The 23129-nt window shown below is 47.6% G+C and overlaps 2 protein-coding genes across 7 annotated transcripts in view; both read left to right on the top strand.

Moving 5' to 3' along the window:
- IFT52 (intraflagellar transport 52) overlaps nucleotides 1–7693 on the top strand; it is a 39279-nt gene extending 31586 nt beyond the window's left edge. For all 3 annotated transcript variants that reach the window (XM_032350619.1, XM_032350620.1, XM_032350621.1), the window contains 4 exons: nucleotides 1271–1358; nucleotides 2620–2728; nucleotides 5387–5532; nucleotides 7426–7693. In XM_032350619.1, the coding sequence (XP_032206510.1) occupies nucleotides 1271–1358; nucleotides 2620–2728; nucleotides 5387–5532; nucleotides 7426–7473 (391 nt within the window). In that variant the 3' untranslated portion in view covers nucleotides 7474–7693. The remainder of the gene's footprint in view (nucleotides 1–1270; nucleotides 1359–2619; nucleotides 2729–5386; nucleotides 5533–7425) is intronic.
- A 6418-nt stretch (nucleotides 7694–14111) lies between these two features.
- Nucleotides 14112–23129, top strand: part of MYBL2 (MYB proto-oncogene like 2) — a 36024-nt gene continuing 27006 nt past the window's right edge. For 2 of the 4 annotated variants that reach the window (XM_032350615.1, XM_032350616.1), the window contains exons 1-3: nucleotides 14112–14384; nucleotides 18311–18404; nucleotides 22603–22674. In XM_032350615.1, the coding sequence (XP_032206506.1) occupies nucleotides 14365–14384; nucleotides 18311–18404; nucleotides 22603–22674 (186 nt within the window). In that variant the 5' untranslated portion in view covers nucleotides 14112–14364. Of the gene's footprint in view, nucleotides 14385–15536; nucleotides 15890–18310; nucleotides 18405–22602; nucleotides 22675–23129 lie in introns of those variants that run through there. The other 2 variants (XM_032350614.1, XM_032350617.1) reach the window with 2 other exon arrangements.

The raw sequence follows: 23129 nt of genomic DNA, 5'->3' as shown, positions 1-23129 counted from the left end.
AAATTAGGTACAGTACAAAAAGATAAAGAATGTTTGAGAGAATAGAGGCAGAGCAGAAGCCACAATCAAAAAGAAAGACCTTACGCAGGGGTAAGGTCAGTACTTGACTCTGAACTCCTCACTAGCACTCTACCCCTGCTGTGGCCATGCTGGCTGCCCTGCAGTCCTGTGAAAACCCCTCACACCCTTACCTCTGCTCTCCTTGCTCTTGCCTCTGCCTGGGATACTTGTGAAAGTAAGTGTATGACTTCCTCCTCCCCTTCACTCAGGGCTTCTCTGACAGGCTGTACCCCATGCCTCCTCCCTAACTCTAGCCCTTTCTCCTGGTTTTTCTTTTTTTTTTTTAAAGATTTTATTTATTTATTTGTCAGAGAGAGAGCAAGCGAGAGCGAGCACAGGCAGACAGAGTGGAAGGCAGAGTCAGAGGAAGAAGCAGGCTCCCTGCGGAGCAAGGGGCCCGATGCGGGACTCGATCCCAGGACGCTGGGATCATGACCTGAGCCGAAGGCAGCTGCTCAACCAACTGAGCCACCCAGGCGTCCCTCTCCTGGTTTTTCTTCTCAATACCTATTAATACCTGGCACCTTAGGTTGTGTTTATTGTGTGCCTGTCCTCATGGAGCATGTAAGTTCACAAGGGCTGCCTTGGTCTCTTGTTTTCACCGTTGCTGTTCTCCTGGGTATAAAACTGTCTGGTGCATGGTACATGTCCAGTAAATACTTGCTGAGTGAATGAGCACTCAGGGGCGCCAGGAGCACTATAGGGGCGCCTGGCTGGCTCAGTCGGAAGAGCATGCAGACTCTTGATCTCAGGGTTGTGAGTTTCAGCCCCATGCTGGGTGTCAAGAGGACGAAAAATAAATAAATTGATTAAAAAGAAAGATGTGTATGCTGTACAGATCTGTTCAGTTGCCAGAAACAGACTTTAGATTTGATTCTCATCCCTTGGTTGTAAGAACAAGGAAACAGAGTGAATTACAAGACTGACATTATCCACTGGGTAAAGATAAAAAACCCCATTTAGGTGAAGCCTGATACGAAACTTGAAAGAACTTTCCCTTTCAGTTCTCGACATAGTTAATACCATACAACATAGTAGAGAAGATTCACAAAAGGATCCTTACATTACCTATAAATAATGCATTCTGTGTGTTTTTCTACAAAAGCATTGAGCCCCCTGATTTGATGGAGAAGGGCACAGTGTGGTCAGTTAGATGCGTTTTGCACAAAGTTTCATGTTGATCCCTACTCTTGTCTTCTTATTCCCACAGGGCCCATGAACAGCTAAATGTGAAACATGAACCTCTCCAGCTCATCCAGCCTCAGTTTGAGACACCACTGCCGGCCCTTCAGCCAGCGGTGAGTAGGTGTGCTTGGGGGATCCTGCTCCAGAGCCTCGCTCTTTGCCCTTACCTTGCCAACTGGGCCATCATGTGGGTCCTTCCGCCAAGCATGTACATACGTATACCATATGTGTGTGGTAGTTCTCACAAAGTCACGTTTCTCTGGCTCTGAACATGCAGAGGCCAAACCATTAGTATTCTATAAGGCCTTCCCTTGGCTGTAGCTCCCAACTGAGAAATCAAGGGTGTGGACTTCTGTGGCTGTTAAGCGTTTCCCATCTTGTGTCGTTGGAGGGCATATATGAGAGGAGGAATCCTGGGTGAAAAGGAGGAAATGCTTTGCGCTGCAGTTTTCCAGGCAGCAGGTACTCAGGCTCATGGCAGAGATTCACAGCCCCCCGGGGAGGTGGGGCATGTGTGCACAGGTTACTTTCAACATTCCTGTCCAGCAAAACTCTCCCCACCTTTATTTTTTATTTTATTTATTTTTTTTAAAGATTTTTTTAATTTACTTGACAGAGATCATAAGTAGGCAGAGAGGCAGGCAGAGAGGGAGGGGGAAAGCAGGCTCCCCGATGAGCGGAGAGCCCGACGCGGGGCTCGATCCCAGGACTCTGGGATCATGACCTGAGCTGAAGGCAGAGGCTCTAATCCACCGAGCCACCCAGGCACCCTCTCCCCACCTTTAAAATCGTCCTATCCCACCACATTCTGGAATGTTATGAGCCACTCGGCTTCATTTTGGTAGCTTCAAATTGGCCGTGGTGAGAGAATTTACCTTGTAGAAAATGACAAAGCACAGAGCAGGCCTACGTTCTGTTGTCTTGAAAGCTGATAATGAAACATTTCTCAGCATACCTCTGGCTCATACCTGCGAATTCTGGCTCTAGGTTTAGCACTTTCTACATGAGTCTACATCTGCTTCCCCAATTTCTGTCCCTAATGACCTCATGGTTAAATGAGAAACATGTTGTACAGTCAAATGTTCAACACAAATAGCCCTAAGCTTTCATCCTTGCACTACTTAATGAGCACTAGTATGTCAGTTTGATTGGTTTAGCTGTGTTTTGGTTTAGTGCTGGCTCTGCTTGGTTGTGTACATTGGGCTAGTTGTCTCACTTGATGTGGTCTGATGGGTTAGGGCAGGAAGAGATGATGGGCATTTGGGTGGTTCATCCCAGAGAAGAGCTGAGTTGGCCTCTCATTTCCCTTCCATCTTATCACTGCCAGGTATGGCTTTGCATATGTTGTTTCATGAAAGACCTTATTCCTTTTAGGTTTTCCCTCCCAGTTTCAGGGAATTACCACCTCCTCCGCTGGAGCTATTTGACTTAGATGAGACGTTCTCTTCTGAAAAGGCCCGCCTTGCTCAGATTACAAATAAGTGTAAGTTTGGCCGAATTTTGTTTGTTTTCTTTAATAAGTTTTACTTAATCGAGAACTTCTGAGATTTGCCATGAGAGAAAGCTAGATTTTGTTCAGGGAGAACAAAATACGAAAGGCAGCATAAAATGAGTTTCCATTTGTTTCACGTAACTGATTGTTTCTCTGGGCCAGTTAGTTCAGTAAGTTAGAGCATGGTGCAAAGCAGAAGCCAAGGTCTCAGCTTTTTTTTAAACATTTTATTTATTTATTTATTTGACACAGAGAGAGAGATCACAAGCAGGCAGAGAGGCAGGCAGAGAGAGGAGGAAGCAGGCTTCCCACTGAGCAGAGAACCTGATGTGGGGCTCGATCCCAGGACCCTGAGACCATGACCTGAGCCGAAGGCAGCGGCTTAACCCACTGAGCCACCCAGGCGCTCCCAAGGTCTCAGCTTTAATCCCTGTAGGTCCTTAGTTCTTAGGACCTGTTGAGTAACCAGAGGATGGATTCTGACCCTGGCTGTCACTTAGCAAATCTAGGTCATTGGTCATAGGAGCAGTTAAGTAAGAAACCTCAGTCAGGGCCAAAAGAAGTACAGAGACTTGGAATTGGAAGGGATCCTGGAGGGAGTTGTGTGTGCTCACCTTGACACGTGGATGAGGACCTGAGGCTCCAGGCCACACGGCTGCATGGTGAGTGGTTCTTCTGACCCTGGGCCCACTTCTCCTCCTGAGATGCCCTGTTTCCAGCAGAGCAAATGGGGCTGCACTCACGAGCTCAGAGGCATAAAACTGACCATCCATTTTGAGGCAGTGACCCCACTTCTGGGAATCTAATCACAGGTGATAAGGGAAGGTACACAGATGACTGCTGTTATTTATTTTTGAGATTGGGAATAAAAATTATTTAAACAATTGGACTTGGTGCTCAATAGCAGGAGAATGGTAGTGAATTGTGTCACATTCATTTGATGGGACAACGTGTCCTTATAAAAAAGGTTTCAGGGAGTGACACTGATAGATCTTAAGTGAGAACCCTAAGTGAAGAAAGACAAGATAGAAACTTTCATGTTCAGTAGGATCCTAACTGTGTCAACAACATCTCTGTGTGCCCGAAGACCAGGAAGGAGTGTGCAAAAATGAAATTACTTCAATGTAAAGCACCTTCACTGCATCTCTCTTCCGTGTCAGGCATTGTGGTAGGAGCTGAGCAATTAAAAATTAGCAAGACATAGTGATTGGTCCAGAAGTAATAAGAGACCTGTGAAGGGTCAGATGCTTTTTTTTTTTTTTTTAAAGATTTTATTTATTTATTTGACAGAGAGAGACCACAAGTAGGCAGAGAGGCAGGCAGAGAGAGAGAGAGAGAGAGAGGAGGAAGCAGGCTCCCTGCTGAGCAGAGAGCCCAATGTGGGACTTGATCCCAGGACCCCGAGATCATGACCTGAGCTGAAGGCAGCGGCTTAACCCATTGAGCCACCCAGGCGCCCCGGGTCAGATGCTTTGATTCAGCATTTCTGTTCCTAGCAGTTTATCCTATAGAAATCCTTATAGAAATGTGAAACAAAAAATATAGCTATAGAGATACTAATTGTAGCATTCAAAAAATTGGCAATCGTCTAATGGCCCATCAGTGTTCTAATGGCCTATTAGTAGGCCCACTGAAATACAGTAGAATATTCTACATAGATCTGTTAAAAGATATAGAGCATAAGCTTTGACATGAGAGGTCTGTGATACCTCGTTAAATGATGAAAGTAACTTACAAATTATTATTGTTTGATCCCAATTGTTTACACATACGTAAATATGTAGGTGCACATGGGAATAATTACCTTAGGTGGTATTGGTGGGGATAGAGTTATAGCAAGAGAATTTTGCAGCTGTATGGTTTGAATATTTTATTTTATTTTATTTTTTAAAGATTTTATTTATTTATTTGACAGACAGAGATCACAAGTAGGCAGAGAGAGAAGCAGGCTCCCTGCCTAGCAGAGGCTTGATGCGGGGCTCCATCCCAGGACCCTGGGATTATGACCTAAGCCGAAGGCAGAGGCTTTAACCCACTGAACCATCCAGGCGCCCCTGGTTTGAATATTTTAATAAAAACTTACATTTATGTCATAACTTAAAAAAATGCACATCAGAAGGGGTAACAAAGAAAGGAATTACACTGCAGTGTAAGAAGGGCTGTAATGGTTATCCATCCTTAGTATCAGGCTGTTGGGGATAGCTGCACAGAAAGATATGTTATGGGTGGAATTATGAGTGATTTTTTTCTTCTTTAATTTCCTTTTCTATAATATTGCTGTAATAAATGCTGTTTAAAATACCCATATGCCTTTCTCATAATGGTCCTTGCTGCATTCAGAGAATGGTAATTTGATTTCCTACTAGTTCTTCCTGTTCTTTGTAATGTAGGAATGTTGGCTCTAGGAGTAGGAAAGCCAGAACTAGTCCAGCTTTATTCTAATTACTTTTGTCCTAATTTATAAAAGCAGCATATCAGAGATCTCTTCAGTTTGTTATTGTTTAAGTCCTGCAGTCATATTACCTTAGGAAGAGGTGAGTGATCTCGAGAGGTATAGGAACCTGACGGGGGGATGCCTAAACCACAGTAAGTCTGTATTGGGGAAGGACAGGACATGAGGGTTCATCTAACTGCCCCAACTATGCCTAGGTACTGAAGAAGACCTGGAATTCTATGTCAGAAAGTGTGGTGACATTCTTGGAGTAACCAGTAAACTACCAAAGGACCAGCAAGATGCCAAACACATCCTTGAGCACATCTTCTTCCAAGTGGTGGAGTTCAAGAAATTGAACCAGGTAGAGCCTAGAAAGCCCACTGAAGTGGGAGCCTTTTGATTGCGGGTACCTTCCCTAAATTGGACTTCTCGTGTTTTATGCCATTCATTCATTCTGCAAGGATTTATTAAGTATATACTAGGTAAACAAAACAGACAACGATCCCTGCACTTACGGAACTTCTGTTCTAGTTGGAGGAGCTAGACAGTAGACTAACATAGTATGCTACAAGATGATGGTGTAAAAAAGGTAAAGCAGGGATCAAGTGTGCTGATGTGGCAGTATTAAATAGGGAGGGTGTTTAAGGGTAGATCTCACTACAAAGGTGACATTGGAGCGAAGACCTGAAGGTGTTGAGGGATTTCACCATGCAGGTAGCTGGAAGACAAGTTCCCAGACAGAGGGAAGACCTATGCAAAGTCCCTGAGCCTGGGCTTTGCTTGACATGTTTGAGGAATAGCAGCGATGCCAGTGTGGTTAGAGAGACCGGAACAAAGGCTAGAGAAGCCAGCCATGAGGTTAGCACCTTATGTCAGAAATTATCTTTCTCTGGACTGAGGACAAAGAACTTCAAAGTTATGCCTGGTCTTCATTTTGTCTATCCCTTGATGAGATTTCTAAAATTAAATGTTCAACCACTGCTGGTAAATGGGCATTTATATACTACTGATGGGAGAGTAAATTTTTCCCACTTTTCTTGAGATCTTTCTTATAATATTCTTTGGAAGCCCCCAAAATATATCTTTGACACAATAATTCTAATCCTCAGAATTTGCCATAGTAATATAATCCTGAATGTGTACAGATTTACCAACCAGGATGCTCAATATAGCATTGTTTTAATAGAAGAAGACTCTTCATCAGAAGGGAACTGGTTAAGTTCCTAGGATACATTCATAAGATTAAAAATGTTTGGAAGAAAAAAAAGTTTAGAATGTTTAAGGACTTGGAAGACATTCAGGATATAGTAAATGGAGTTGCAGGGGGGAAAGGCTATAAAACAGTATAAAGAAGAAAAGTCCATTATATATATATATAATATATATATATATAATATATATATGTATATGTATGTATGTATGTATATGTATATGCCATTCATCCTACATACATATGTAAATGGTTAGGATTTTAGATACTGATTGGAAAGATTAGATCCTCTGCTGGCAGGAGCTGGCTCTGCTGATACTCATGGTAGATGTTGGGGCTGTTGTAGTGAACAAGAAGAATGTGGCCTTTGCTCTTTCTGAGCCATGAGCTGTGGGGGAGACAGGAATACTATATGGGCAGTTATAGTGCTCTGAGAATAATGCCATGAAGGGAACCCAGAAGGGAGTTGGTATAACTGCTGGAGCACTGTAATGTGGGTCGGGGCTCAGGTCAGTTCTCGAAGTACTCATGTTGCTGGCAGGGCAGACAGAGGCCCACAAGGCCAGGGTAAGAAGTCTGGTGTGGTCTTTGCATTGGTGCCTTCAACTCTATTTGCTCCCTACTCATTGTGGATGGTGGGCAGTAGTCAGAAGCCTTGTCTTTTTTTTTTTTTTTTTTTAAAGATTTATTTATTTATTTATTTCACAGACAGAGATCATAAGTAGGCAGAGAGGCAGGCAGAGAGAGAGAGAGAGAGGAGGAAGCAGGTTCCCCGCTGCGCAGAGAGCCCAATGTGGGGCCCGATCCCAGGACCCTGGGATCATGACCTGAGCCGAAGGCGGAGGCTTTAACCCACTGAGACACCCAGGTGCCCCAGAAGCCTTGTCTTGATAGTGAAAACTTGATCCTTCAGCTGGATTCAGCTTTCAAGTCAGAGATTACCTATGTGTCCCAATTAATGACTCAGAATCTTAAAGTGGGAAACACCGGAGTTCCCATTTCATACTGAAATACTAAAATTCTGTGTCTTACTCCTTCATCCAGGAACATGACATTGATACAAGTGAACCAGCATTCCAGAACAATTTCTGAGGATCATGCCTCTTGAAGCATCTTCTGCCTCCTGATTTTCTTTGTAAACTATTTTTGAATTCTTCTTCAACTCTTTATCAAAATTGTCTATATACTCTTTACCCAGTGAGTTGTAGGTCTGCATCTCCTGTGGTGCCCAGATAGGTATTTCTAACAAGATCGTTATGTAAGATACATTCCATTTTTAAAATTAAATCTGACTGAATCTTTACTTTTATAATTTTTGAAACAGTCTTTCATTGAAGTCTTTTCTTTGGCTCTAGTTCTGAATTTGAGTCTCCTTTATCTGAGTCATAAATGTCAAGCTTATGAATATTGTTCAGCTTTTGGACTAGCTCAGAAGCATAAAAACAAACTTAACCCACAAGCTCTGTTTGCCCCATGTGCCTAATGAAAAAGATAAAATAGTAGATCGATACCTTCTTTACTGGATCACTCACCCCTTCAGCTCCCAGCTGTCCACAGGACACAACCATTTGGAGACTGTCATCTCTACCCACACTTTGTCACCCTCCTCTGAACTCCTGAAGCACTGATTTCTGTCATCATTTGGGTTGTAATACAATCATCTGTCCCAAGGACAATGGGAGACTGTACCTGCTTGAATGGTGCAGCTGATGAGGTAATGCAGTGTACTGGTTATACTGGGAACCAACTTTAGGGAACCCTGAAAGCCAGACAGAAGATTGCAGTACTGCCCCTTTGTAAGGGATGTGATGCAATTGAACAGCTTAACTAGTGAGTTCTATAAAGATGGGAACTGTGGAAGGAAGGCCATTTATGGACAGTGTGATATAGGCCCAAGAGGAGGTAATGGGGATGTGACCTGTTGCTGTTGTAGGAAAGGTGCCATTAAAAAAATTTTTTTTTTGAAGATTTTATTTATTTATTTGACAGACAGAGATCACGAGTAGGCAGAGGCAGGCTGCCTACTGAGCAGAGAGCCCGATGCAGGGCTCTATCCCAGGACCCTGAGATCATGACCTGAGCCAAAGGCAGAGGCTTCAACCCACTGAGCCCCCCCAGGTGCCATCCCCCCTATTTTTTTTAGTTAGGTGTCCCACATTCTGGATTTTTCTGATGGTTTCCTCAAGGTGTCTAGTATTCCATTATCTCCTTTTCTGCAAATTGGAAGTTAGGTTTAAATGCTTGACTAGCTTTGAATTACACATTTTTGGCAAGAATATCTCATAGCTGATGCTGTGTATGTCAGATTGGTCCTCTATTAGTGAAATTAAGTTCAACTGACTGGTTAAGGTAGTGAGCAGGGGTGTTTTTAAATTCCAACATGAAAAGTTAACTGACTTGAACAAGTGTTTCAAGTACACACACACGCGCGCGCACACACACACACACACACACACACAGTGATACTAGTCCTAGCAGGTCACAGCATAAAAATAACTTGGAAATTTTATTTGTTGAACTCAAATAGTCTCTACTCAAAGAAACCTGAGTGTCAAAACGAAGAGGAGGTATAATGAGAATGGGGAGATAAAAGTGTTGGGAAGAAAAGTCTCTCTCCGCAAGACCAAGAAGGAAAATCTGTGGTTCTTATGATTCACAGATCTACAGTGCGGCTTTTGCTAGATTACTTCTTGTTTATAAAGCCAAATATGAGGGGTTTTATTCAAACTCCATTCCCTAAAAGGTTCTAGAGCGCTACGTATGCCCTAATGAAATTTTTAAAATCAGGTAATACCTATGCGCGGAACTGACGGATACTGAAAAGAATTTCACCCTCTTCAGCCATTATAATTTTCCCTTTCTGTAACCAATGTTATCAATTTCTCCCGCTGACTTCAAGAGACAAGAAGAAATATTTACTTTGAAAATAATACTGTATTTTGCTTGTATCACATTTTACCGCTAAACCCACCACCGTTTTATCCTAGCTCAGGTCACAATCTAATCTAATCTAGAGGGAGAGAAAATTAACTTCGTAGAGTCGCAAACGGTTACAAGTAGCACGAAGGAGAGTTGCAGCGTCAGGAGCCTGTCCAGCGCTGCCGAACAACTCGGGGAGTCAGGGCCGGGGGGAAGCAGAGCGAGTCAACACGGCTCTGGGCCGTGGCGCCCGCTGGACGCCTCCTTCCATGGCCGCCATGATGTCGGAGGGCGCCCATCTGCCCCGCTCCCTCTCAGCCCCTGATCCTTTCTTTCACCCGTTCTCCGCACAACCCGAAACGGCAGGCGTCTGGCGAAGCCCTCCAGCAACTACACCTCCGAAAGCGCGGCGCTAGGGGGACCGCGCGCGAGGAATCCGCTCGGGGAGAAGATGAGCACCACAGCCCAGTAGCCAGCCAGTCTACAAGCGGACCCCGAGCGCAGGCGCCCCCTGGTGACGTCAGGCCGTGCGACTCCGCGATGCTCCGCGCCGCGTCCTAAACAACGCGCGCGCCCCGGCAGTCAAGGTCCTGGACCTTGGTGCGACCCTGTTTACGAAGGGGGCTCCTGGAAACCGGTCGCGTCACTCGCTCCGGATCACAGCGGCGGCGACAGACTGCCAGGTGGACTCCAAAGCCTGATTTTCCTTCCATTTTCACAAAAGAGGGTGGTGATGCCGCCGGGTGCCGTCTGTGGCCAGGCTCTGGAGGTGGTTTCCACGTCCGCTGGCTTCGGCGTCCCTAGGCGGTTCCATCCCTAACTTTGTGCGGGAACCCCCTAACCTGCGAGTCCTCCTTCCCTGCTTGGTTCCAGGACAAGTGGCCACATTGCAAAAGAAAGCTAAGTTTCCTGATGCCCGGGAAGCCCAGGGTAGAGGTCAGGGGTGTGGGCAGCGCATGGTGTGTGTATAAAGAAGCCCAGGGCCCTGGCACTCGTCTCAGTCTCCTCCCCCTTACGGGAACTAAAGAAATTTAGATTAGGTGGTTTCTAAGAGAGACCAAACTCTCATCCTATGCAGTTGCATAAATGAGGACACAGCAGGGACTGGCGTGATCAGGATAAACCCAGAGTTGATTCCCCTGTTTTGTGATCAGTGACCCCATACGTCTCCTAGTGATAGAAGAGGGACCCTTAGAATCTTATAAATAGAACATATCAGTTACTCCCCCCGAATTCTTGTGTACCATGGTAATCCCTTCTCTGCAACCATTTTCACTTTTAATTGGTTCTATTATGCAATTTCTACAGTTGTATGTAAATGATATCATATAGTATTCACTCTGGCTTCTTTCGGCAAAATTATTTTGAGATTCGTATTGTATCAATAATTCTTTTTTTGTTTGTTTGTTTGGTAATATCCCACAGTGTGGATATATTTATTTTATATCTATTATTTGTTTATCCAGTCATCTTGATGGACATTTGGGGTGTTTCCACTTTGGGGCTATTACAAATAAAGCTATGTAAAATTCTGTGTGGACATATGCACTCATTTTTTCTTGGCTCCATATCACTGGGTGGTTTTAATTTGCATTTCCCTGATGACACGGTATTGAGCATCTTTTTATGTGCTTTTGCCCCTGAATATATTTTAAGGTAAAGTTTGGGGATCGAACCAATATGATTTGCAGATGGATCAGGTAAGTGATGTGAGAGAAGAGTCAAAAATGACTGCAACTCTGGCCAATCCCTGAGGACCTATTAATATTTCTTCTCTCTGGTATGCACTGGCTACTCCCTTTGCCAGAAGTGCTATTACACATTGGCTATCTTGCAAATTCCTAAATCACCAAGGCCTGAAGAGCCTTCAGTGACCCTTTTGGGTGGGTACCCAGAGCCCCTGAAGTTTATCTTTACCCTAATATATCTAATTGTCTGCTTATTCATTTACCCTATTAGCTGATGAGCTTTTGGAAAGTTTTTGTCCATGCAGCTCATCTACCTATTAGGTAGTTGTTCATGTGGAAAAGGGTTGAGGGCTTCTTCCAGGGTGATGTTTCATAGCCTCAGGGATCAAGAAGGCAGTAGCCACCACTGACCTAAGACAAATCATGCCGGATCAAGCTCTTTGTTTAAATAGCCCGCTGGGGGCGCCTGGGTGGCTCAGTTGGTTGAGCAACTGCCTTCCGCTCAGGTCATGATCCTGGAGTCCTGGAATCGAGTCCCACATCGGGCTCCCTGCTCGGCAGGGAGACTGCTTCTCCGGCTGACCTCTCTACTCTCATGCTCTCTCTCTCTCTCAAATAAATAAATAAAAACTTAAAAAAGAATATCCTGCTGGCTGTTGAGCTGGCCCCTGGGCCTGGGGTAGGACACCCAAGGCCATTCCCTTCCTTTCTGTCACATACAAGCTCTATGTCTTCCCAGTAAGACAACTTAAAGCTGGGGCACTGGGTAAAGTCTAGAATAACTGGATGGGGTCTTTTTCCTTTTTAGGGTAGTCTCCTCTTAGGACAGGGACCCCTTGTCTCTGTGTGTCTTTCTTCCGACTCTCCTTTATCATCATCATCATCATCATCATAACAACAACAACAACTAAAAGTAAAATAGTACTTACTAAGGGCCAGGTATTATTCTTAGTGGTTTACACATACTGATTTATTTAATCCTACAACTACCCTACAAAGTACGTACCAGTGTAGTGATTAAAAGCATAAACTCTAAGGATGCCTGGGTGACTCTGTTACGTGTTTGCCTTTGGCTCAGGTCATGACCCCAGGGTCCTGGAATCAAGTCCTGCTTTGGGCTCCTTGCTTTGTGGGGAGCCTGCTTCTCCCTCTGCCTGCTACTTTCCCTGTCTATGCTCTCTCCCTCTCTTTCGCTGACAAATAAATGAAGAATAAAATCTTAAAAGAAAAAAAAAAGGGTCTGCCTTTGGCTCAGGTCTTGATTCCAGATCCTGGGATGGAGCCCCATAATAGGCACCCCGCTCAGTGGGAAGTCTGCCTTTCACTCTCTGCCACTCTACCCCGCTCATGCTCACACTTTCTCTCTCTCAAATAAATAAAATCTTAAAAAAAAAAAAAAAGTATAGATTCTAGAACTAGATAGCCCAGGCCCAGGTTTGAATCCCTGTTTTGCTATTTCGTATGGGTGAGGGGGCGGGAGGGAGCTGTGTCTTAGTTTCTCCATCTGCCAACAGAGGATCATACTAACACCACCTCCTCATGGTTTTGTAATGAGGATTAAATGAATTGAAATGATTTTTTTTTTAAAGGTTTTATTTATTTTTCAGAGAGAGAAAGAGTGAGCAGTAGCAGGGTAGGCAGAGGGAGAAGCAGGCTCTGGGCTGAGCAAGGAGCCCAACTCTGGACTCAGTCCCAGGACCCTGGGATCATGACCTGAACCAAAGGCAGACGCCCACCCAGGCATCCATAAAATGATTTATGAAGCCTAAAGAATAATGGCTGCACATAATAAAAGCCAATTTTTGATAAATCTAATTTTTACATATGAGAAAACAGGCATAGAGGAGTTACATAATTTACCTAAGATCACACAACTAGTAATGTAAATGATGAGGCTGGGAATCTTAACCCCAGAAGTCTGGCTTCAGAGTCTGCACTCTTAAATATCATGCTCTAGTAATGAAGAGGGGATGTCTGCATGAATTACTTTATGAAGGAAGTGGGTGGGGGAAGACCTGAATTAATTGATGTGGAAGCTTCTGGCACTTAAGACTTCAGTGTTCCTTCTGCTGTGGTAAATGAAGTTTGCAGCAGCTGGCTAGGCTGTCCCCAGGTGGTCAGGAAGGTGGCCCCTCCTTTCAGGAAGAGGAATCTGAAACACAAGCAGGGCCTAAGAGCCTGGGGTTCAACCACATTTCCCCAGGCACTTGTCTTGCAGTTTATTTACCTCTCTCTCAGCACTCCTCCCGGGGAGGCCTGGGTGACATCACTCTTGGGAGGTACTTAGCAACTTAAAATGGAAAACTAAGCCTCTAGGAGCCTAAACACATGGGTAATTCGGGGTTTGGGGACAACGCGGTGAATTGAGGCCCCTTGGACCTCAGCGTGCCTATAGTTCAGAGAGGAAAACGGCTAATCAAAGAGCAGATCATGGACAGAGAAGCACAGGATAGACTGGAATTTGTTGGGAGGGGCGGGAAGCGTTCTGGGCCGCCCACGCAAAGACAAGGAAACTAGCTAGTTTCTTTTGGCTAGGAGCGGGGTGGGTGGTGGATCTGGTAGAATCCTATCGACCTGATTATTTTAACGGGAGGGAGAGGAGAGAGGTTTTCTGTTCTGGAGAGGAAAGATCCGGTTTGCATTTTAGAAAGCTCCCTTGGGTTGCTGGGAGTTGAGCCCAGGTGTGAGAGCCGACGAATTCGAAGCTGGAGATGAAGCAGGGAGACAGTTCGAAGGCACAGCCCGGGTCCATAGGGTGAGGGGCCTGCTTAGGGTGGGGGCTGTAGGGACAGAGGAGAGACTCGGAGTAGCCTGGGGGTTTTTGCACAGTCGGTTTCCCGAGCCTTACTCCCCAATCCCTGTGTCTCACTCCCTTTCCTCAGTCTTTGCTGGGTGGGCAACTCCTGACCCGCCCCGGACCCACACTTGGCCTGGGTCCGGCCTCAGTCAAAGGACAGTGGGTTCAATTCCTCAAGTTCCCAAACGCGGCCCGCTCACCAGTAGCCCTGGTACTCCAGCGCTCTGGGCCCGAGAGGTGCCTGCCTGTCCGCAGGCCCCGCCCCCGAACCCGGCCCCACCCCTCATGCCCCGCCCCCGCGCAGCCCGCAGGCCCCGCCCCGCGCACACCAGCCCGCCCGCGCGCCAGGCCCGGGCGGCGCCGTCGCGCTTGGCGGGAGATAGAAAAGTGCTTCTGTGCGCGCCGGCGGCGGCCGCAGTTCCTGCGAGCGGCGGCGGGACCCGCGGATTAACCTGACGCCTCCCGGCGCGGCCCCGAGGCCCGGAGCGGCCGGAGCAGCCTCACCCTGACCCCGGCCCGGCTCCCGCTCCGGGCTCAGCCGGCGGGCGGGCGAGCGCGGCGCGGCCCGGGCCGGGGGGGATGTCTCGGCGGACGCGCGGGTGAGCGGAGCCGGGCGGCGGAGGGCTTTCCTCCCTTCCTCCTCCACCCTGACCCCTGTCCCCCACCCCACCCCTACCCTCGCCATGGCCCCTCCGGGCGGGGCGGAGCTTCCGCGGGAATTGCTGTGTCCCGGGGCGCCCGAGGCAGGGGGCGCGCGCGAAGCCGGGGGGCTCTTGGGGGCCCCTCGCTCCGCTCCCCAGGCCTGCTGGGCCTCGGAGCCCGGGCGGGCGGGTCTCCTGGGACCCGGGCCAAGCCCTGCATGATGTCATTTTGTCTCCCGCCTAATTGCGGGGTGGGGGTAGGACGGCAGTGTCAGCTGCTAGGGCCTTTACCGAGAAGGGAGGCGACCCCTGGAGAGGGAAAGTGATTTTTCCTTCAAGTCGCAGCGAGGGGGTTAGCCAAAGCCTAGAGGACTTTTAGTTCAAACCTTTTTGGTTTCCTATTTGGCGGTGGGCATTTCTTCTCAAATATTCCGGGAAGTACAGAACTCCCCAAACCCTTTCCGGCCTGAGAAGGGTGCTGGGGGTGGGGGGACTTTTTTGTGTGTCTCCCCGTCTCCCCAACCTGGGTGTCGGGCCCCAGCTTGTTTTAGTTTCAGAGACCCGTCTTCCTGTTCCACATGAGGAGTTGGAGGTAGTTAGGTTTGAAGGTGAGGGGAAGACACTATCAAGACTGCTCTGGGGCCAAGGCAGGAACTGCAGGCTCCATTTTAGTCACTCCTCCAGGGAGGGAGGGGCAGAGTGGAGCCTGGAACCTGGTCTCTGGGTTCCAGTACCCTGTCTTAACACCCGTGTGCCTGGTGGCCTGACCTCTGGGTTTTACATCAGCCTGGGAGTCCGAGGATAAAGGGGGCTTGCCTGCCCTGTTCCCTCCCTGGATGGGTGCAGCCCAGATAACCTTAACTCCCCTTCCCTTGGTGTCCCCCCTTCTCAGGATATATAGACTTGAGAAGCACTCACTGCTGGGCTTTCCCCAGAGCTCCTCTATGCAAGGAAGCCTCTGATCCCTGGGCCATGGTCAGGGCGCCTGGCCCAGGTTCTCTCTTCCTCAGGCCACCATTTCCCAGGGCAGCTCCAATTCCCAGGAGGAGTTTCCTGGACTTAGTGGACCCTGTCCTCATTTTTGGTGCAAGAAATATTATTCCAGGGAATGATAAACCCCAGAAAATGACAAAGCCCCACGTCATCTGCTGCTTTGCTCCTGGAGCTCTGTGGAGGAATACCCTGCCATGGGAGGGATGGTTTCTGTGCACCGGCACACCACAGCCCTCCACTCAATTCTTGGCCACTCGCTGTAACTCTCCTCTGCACCAGTACCCCACTTCCCGCTCAGCTTCTGACTCACCCAGCCTGGAGCAGAGCCCAGAAAGAACATCGAAGGGCACAGAAAGGGTGTGTTGGACCTACACGTGGTTGCCGCTACCGACTTGGGCTCTGCTTTTTCAGCTGGGATTACAGGGTGAGGGCTTGAAGGTGCAGGTCTGGAGCCTGACTTTGTCGACTTGGTAAGGGGCATAACCCTTGTCAGCCTCAGTGTCCACATCTCTTAAATGTGGATAACGGGGATGCATGTGAGATAGATGGTTAGCTCCATGTCGATGATAGAAGTGTATTTTGTATACTGTGTATCTCCCAGCTGAGTTGCTTGTCCCTGTTAATGCACTGGAGCACCAGAGAGTGTTCACAGAAACACTGTTTTTTCCTTGAAGGAACATTTACTGAGCTTCTATCAGAGCTGGATGCTGGGGAACCAAAGGTGGTTTCCGTCAGGAAGAAGTCTGGAGACAGTTTATTTTATTTTATTTTAAAGATTTTATTTATATATTTGACAGAAAGAGATCTCAAGTAGGCAGAGAGGCAGGCAGAGAGAGAGGAGGAAGCAGGCTCCCTGCTGAGCAGAGAGCCCAATGCAGGGCTTGATCCCAGGACCCTGAGATCATGACCCGAGCTGAAGGCAGAGGCTTAACCCACTGAGCCACCCAGGCGCCCTGGACAGTTGATTTTAAAACCAGCTTCATTCTGTATCTTGTAGAGCTTTTGCCTCCTACTTTGTGATGGTGGAGAACTCCATGAATGAGGACAGAGATAATAGGACAAGGCTGAATTCCAGTTCCTTCTGTGACCCATGTATTGCTGGGTTTAGACGCTGTCCGCCCCTTCCTTTTCTACTTTCAAAAGATTTACTTTATTAGCATTTCATGTCAACCAATAGGCAGCAGCACTGCATGTTTATTCATTAATTTAAGTATCCGGTCATTCCCTGAGCAAACATTCAAGGCCTTTTGCTGGCAACCCCCACATGACCTGGGGATGTGAAGGAGGAGCTGACCTCTGTCCCTGTCAAGGAGACAGGCACTTGCAGCCTCAGGGCCTTCATTCTGAGAGACAGGAGGATTTCCGAGGTGTGGGAGCTCAGGAGTGACTCTAGGAAGATGCTGAGCCCTGGAGAGGGGGAAGGAGACATGAAAGGAAGTCCTTGTCCTTTTGGAACAGGCTTGTGCTTGCCTTGCTTGTTTGGAGGTGGCTTTTCCCACTTACAGATGCCTGACTTAGGAATTTGCCTGACTGGTGACCAGAGGCATTCCACCACGCGGAGCTGGGAGTGGCCCCAGCATCTGACATTCCTGGAGGTGGAGAGCGCGATTTCCATTTTTGTAATTTTTTTTTTTTAGATTTTATTTTTATTTATTTAATAGGCAGAGATCACAAGTAGGCAGGGAGGCAGGCAGAGAGAGAGAAAGGGGGAAGCAGGCTCCCTGCCGAGCAGAGAGCCCGATGTGGGGCTCGATCCCAGGATCCTGGGATCATGACCTGAGCCGAAGGCAGAGGCTTTAACCCACTGAGCCACCCAGGCACCCCCCATTTTTGTAATTATTAGACCTGATAGATATGAAGATTTTGGAGGAACTTCAAAAAGGGCCTGTTAGAAAATAACACCCAGAAGTCAAGGCTGCTTGTACTTTGATTTTTCTCTCCATAAACCATGCCTGTATATAGGGAAGAACTGGAAAATGGACGTAGTTACTGAGGTTACATATTTAAAGTGTTGTTCTCAAATAACCAGTATTTTTTGAAATATGTGCTTGATAACTGCGTATATCATCAGATTTAATCCTTAAAATAACCATAAAATCTTAAAAGTTTTGCCTATAGAAAAGAAAGTCCTAAACACATGTCTACGTGTCTGAATATCACAAGAATATCACAATATTCTCGGTGAAATCTTTTTTTTTTAAGATTTTATTTACTTAATAAAATAAAGTATTTATTTATTTAAATAAATAAGAGAGAGAGAGAGAGCACCTGTGAGCACAAGCAGGGGAGTGGCAGGTAGAGAAGCAGGCTCCCCACTGAGCAAGGATCCCAATGTAGGGCTCCATCTAGGATCTTGGGATCATGACCTAAACTGACAGCAGACGTTTAATGGACAGAACAACCCAGGCGTCCTTTCTTGGTGAAATCTTTTTTCTTGCAGCTTTTGTTTTGTTTTTTTAGATTTTATTTATTTATCTGACAGAGAGATGACAAGCAGGCAGAGAGGCAGGCACAGAGAGAGGAGGAAGCGGGCTCCCTGCTGAGCAGAGAGCCCAGTGCGGGGCTCGATCCCAGGACCCTGAGATCACGATCCAAGCTGAAGGCAGTGGCTTAACCCACTGGGCCACCCAGGCGTCCCTTCTTGCAGCTTTTGAAATCATTGGGTTGTTTGTGAAAATAAAAGGGTAAAGAAAATAACAATAATCCATCACCCCAATTCATTAAAGAATTAAAAAAAGAGGAGGGTGGACATATCAAAAGTAGAAAGTAAAAGGCTGCCTCCCTCAAGCCTTTGCCTTGAGTTCACGGGCCACTGCCCACACGCTGTCCCTCCATCATGCAGCAGCGTGTGCAGACACATGTCCTTGACCCTTAGTTTGCTGTCCCTGCAGTGAGGAGCTGGATGAGCTGCACTACCAGGACACAGATTCAGATGTGCCAGAGCAGAGGGACAGCAAGTGCAAGGTCAAATGGACCCACGAGGAGGTGAGTGACGCTGAGCGATGTTTGGGGGGAAGGCGGCTGATGGCAGCGTGGGGGCTGGTCGGAGAACTGAGCCTGGGGTGTGTGTGTGCCTGATGCCGTGATGGGTGTGATGAGGAGGAGGAGCTGGTGAAAGAGGTGGGTGGGTCATCTGGTTCCCCCCAGTGCCTGTTCTCATAGCGATCTCAGGGATGCTCCACACTGAGGACTCCTGGGAGAATGTGTCTCTCGGAAGCTGGTGTGTTTTGCCTCATGGGCACTAACTGTGCTTTTTGCCTTTTAACTGCTGGGGTGATTAACCTAATGGGCAACCTCCTCTTTATTATTATTCTTACTATAATTTACAGAGGGAGAGAACACACACAGCCACATATTGGCAGGTGGAGGGGCAGAAGGAGAGAGAGAATCCCAGGCAGGCTCCATGCCTAGTGCGGGGCCCCACTTGGGGCTCCATCTCCCAACCCTGAGATCATGACCTAAGCTGAAATCAAGAGTCAGTTGCTTAACCAACTGAGCCACCCAGCTGCCCCTCTTCTTTATTTTAATTTTTAAAAAATTGTGTCTTGAGACATCAAGCTCTGAGTTTTCTTTTTGTTTACAATCGAATGCACCTTTTTAAAGTGAACAGTTGGAAGCACCACCTTGATTATCGCAGAAGCTTTCCTTGGTGATCCCATCTTCCCTGGCTCCAGGCAATCGCTGATGTAATGCCTCTTAGTGTGGTTTGTTTTGTCTGTTCTTGAATGTCCTGTAAATGAAATCATACAGCTGTATTCTTTTCTATCTCGCTGCTTTTGCTTAACAAAATAGTTGCTTGATTCAGCAATTTGTTCGTTCTCATTGCTGAAAAGCATTCCATTATATGGACCGCAGTATGTTTTGCTTTGGGCGGGTTTCAGTTTTTGGCTTTTGTGGATAGGGCTGCTGGAATTCTTGCATAAATCTTTTTTGAGTATTCTGTTTTAATTTCTCTGGGGAGATACTTATGTGTAGTCAGGGGTAGGTGTATGCTTAGTTTTATCGAAATTACCAGACCTTTTTCTAAATTGTTTGTTCCATCCTAGACTCCAGCAGGGGAGAGGCAGAGGGAGAAGCAGACTCCCTGCTGAGTAGGGAGCCCAATGTAGGGCTCCATCCCAGGACCCCAGGATCATGACCTGAGCCAAAGGCAGATGCTTAATTAACCACCTGAGCCACCCAGGTGCCCCAAAACTTTTTTTTTTTTTTTTAAAGATTTTATTTTTTTGAGAGAGTGAGAGCATGTTCATAAGTGGGGTGAGGGGCAGAGGGAGAAGCAGGCTCCCTGCTGAGCAGGTGGCCCCACGGCTTGATGAGGGGTTCATTGAGGGGTTCCATTCTGGGACTTAGGATCATAACCTGAGCTGGAGGTGGACTCAACTGGCTGAGCCTCCAGGCACTCCCTGAGTTGTACAACTTTTTAAAATCATGAATGCTAAGCCCGGTTTTCTGTTCATCCCGCTGTGGGCCAGGAACTGTATTTAGCCTTGTGGGCCTAGAAGAACAAACAGGCCGGGGTCCCCACCCCAGAGCCACTCTCTGCTTGGGGTGGAGCGAGAATGCTGCGCAGGTCTCCGGACATGCTGTGGCGGTCCTCGGTGTCCACGTGTGCTCACCGTTGCATCCCTGGTCCTTGTGCTGGGACTCCCATCACACAGGAGGCCCTGGGTCCTTGCTGAAATACCTTTAGGTATTTCCTTCACTGTTACTGTTGCCTGAAGAGGTTAGGGAAAATTTCCTGGATAAGGATTTGGAAATCAAGTCAGGGAAGAATGGTGGGTATATTAGATTAGGAAATACGCGAATAGAATAGGTTGTAGGTGGAGAAAAGCAAGTACAGGGACCTTGGTTTGGCTGAAGGGAAGGGTTCTTGAAGAAGAAGAATGGTTGATGTGGACAAAAAGATCAACTGGGCCAAATCCTGGAAGGCCTAGAATGTCGGGCTCAGTAGTGTAGGCTTGTTCAGCTGGCAAGGTAGATCCACTGGAGGTTTTTATTTTATTTTATTGTTTTAAAAATTTTATTTATTCATGAGAGACAGAGAGGCAGAGGCAGAGGAAGAAGCAGGCTCCCTATGGAGCTGGGGGCCCAATTTTGGGCTTAATCCCAGGATCCCCAGATCATGACCTGAGCTGAAGGCAGATGCTTAACCAACTGAGCCACCCAGGCGCCCCACTGAAGTTTTTTAAAGCAGAGGAGTGACCTGCATGTAGCGGGGCTTCTGTGCAGCTAATCTGCTGTGTGTAGAATGGATAAGAGATTTGGTGGCAGCCCGGGACTGAGAGACTGGTGGTGCCCAGGGCATGGGGTGAGGGTGCCGTTCCAGGCTGCTGTAGAGAGATTATTGGGGCAGGGATGGGACTGAGGTGGTAGAGGCCCCTGGGGCCTGGGAGGAGATGGAGACCATAGAGCACAGTATCCTTGCCGGTTGTCAGGGAGGAAGGCGGTGCTAGGTATGGACGTGGGCACATAGGAGGAGGACTGGTGTTGGCCCGGCCAGGCTGGGTGGCAGAGGAGGGCACGGTGTCCGGCGCTGGCTCAGCTACATGATTTACTGGGACTTTGCCCCAGCCAGTGCTGGACGACACTTGAGGGCCTGAATTTCTGTAATGGCCTTTTTCTTTTGTCCAGGGTTGTGTATGTGTATTAAAAAAACATACAACATAGAACACTAAATGTATCATCATAGCCATTTTTAAGTGTGCAATTCAAGTTCAGTGCGGTAAGTGCATTCCCGTTGTGCAGTAGATCTTTAGAACTTTCTCGTCTGGCAAAACTGAATATACCCACCGAGCTCAAATTCTTCATGCCCTTCCCCCAGCTCTTGATGACCGTCTGTCTGCTTTCTAGTTTTATTTTTTTTTTAAACTTAAAAAAATTTTTTTTTAAAGATTTTATTTATTTATTTGACAGAGATCACAAGTGGGCAGAAAAGCAGGCAAAGAGGAGGAAGCAGGGCTCCCCGACGCAGGGCTCAATCCCAGGACCCCAGGATCATGACCTGAGCCGAAGGCAGAGGCTTTAACCCACTGAGCCAGGCGCCCCTAGATATTTCATATGAGTGGAATTCTATAGTATTTGTCCTTTTGTGACGGGCTTATCTTACCTCTGTCCTTGAGGCTCATCCCTGCTGTAGCTTCGAACAGAATTTCCTTCTGTTTTAAAGCTGAATAAACATTCCATTTTATATTACATTCCATTATATATTATATGGATATACCACATTTTCTTTATATAGATGTATATAAAATATAAAAAAATCAATTTGATCGAGAAGTTCTTTCCATCCAGTGAACTGCAGCCATTCGCAGTGCAGCTCAGTGCTTTTCATCGCACTGGGATATAAGGATCACCTTATAGAGCACTTCCATTAACTTCTGAACAGCCCTGCACCCCTTTGCTGTCCCTCCCTCCCTCACCTCTGATCTCAGACAACCACCAACTGCCTTTTTGTCCTTATAGCTTCACTGACGTTTTCTAGAATGTCCTATGCATGGAATCATGCAGCGTGCACTCATTTATGCTCAGCTTCCTCATGATGTTGAGATTTCATGTTGTTGCGGGAGTCTGTAGTTTATTTTCAGGAGACTGTAGTAACACCTACTGTTTGCATGCCGCACGTCCCCGTCGGTCGCTGTCCTCTCTGGCCTGTGCGTCTCTCATGGCCTCCCTTCCTCCCTTCTGCCCTCTTACAGCCCCTTTCCCTGAAGCTGCCAAGGCGAAGTGCATAATATGCACGTTGGATCGTGACCACCCACTGCTCAAATGCCTCAGTGGCTTCGTGTGATGCAGAGGCCCGAGCAGTCTTGTGTGTGGTCCGGCGCCTGCTGTGACCTCCCAAGTCACCTTGCATCCCCCTCTCACTTGCTTCCTGCATTCTAGCCGCACCAGCCTTCCTCTGAGCCTGTCCCTTGGTCTCCCTGAAGAGGCAGTCACCATGTTCCTGTCCGCTGGCTTTACTCTCGTTTGTGGGAGCCTTTGATTAGCTCCTTCTGGGGCATGATTCCCGCAAGATGGGGCAGCTCTGTCGCTGCCCGTTGCTGTGTCTGTAGTACTTGGCACGTAGTAGGTGCTCCCTTCATGACTGCTTGCGTGGAGGCGGTGGTCCTTTTGCCCTTTCCTCCATCGTGATCGTGCTTTCCGCACGTGTGCGAGCTGAGCCCTCTCTTTCTGGCATTGGCAGGATGAGCAGCTGAGGACTCTGGTAAGGCAGTTCGGACAGCAAGACTGGAAGTTCCTGGCCAGCCACTTTCCTGTGAGTGCAGCCCCGCGGTGGCCTCCTACCCCAGAGATGAAGGTTCTGGTGACCAGACTGTGCCTAGGACAGACTTTATGCCAAGGAGAAGACGGTGTTCCTTACCAAGCTGCCCCCTCCCCGCCAAAACACCAGCCTTCCTAGGCCCTTCCTTCCCAAGCCAGAATTTGAGTCCCCCTGTCATAAACATCTCCACACAGCAGCCTTGGCAGGCCTGGTGGTCTTCGGGCTCTGTGCCATCTGGAGCCTGTGACCAGTGGCACATTTGCATTTCCTTCTGCTAGAAATGTAAGCAATCTGAAGAGCGAGACTGAAATAGAGGGGAAGTGATAACTTTGGGCAGGCTTCCTGCTGAGGTCCCCCAGAGCAGCGGAAGCCTCCTGGGGTTGCAGGTCCCCCGTATCTCCACCCCCAGGACTGCAGGTATCTGGTAGGGAGGGGATGTGTCAGGAGTT

The sequence above is a fragment of the Mustela erminea genome, chromosome 7 (assembly GCF_009829155.1).
Source record: "Mustela erminea isolate mMusErm1 chromosome 7, mMusErm1.Pri, whole genome shotgun sequence".
NCBI lineage: Eukaryota > Metazoa > Chordata > Mammalia > Carnivora > Mustelidae > Mustela > Mustela erminea.
Note: the sequence above shows the minus strand (reverse complement) of the source record. Positions and strands in the feature narration are given on the sequence as shown.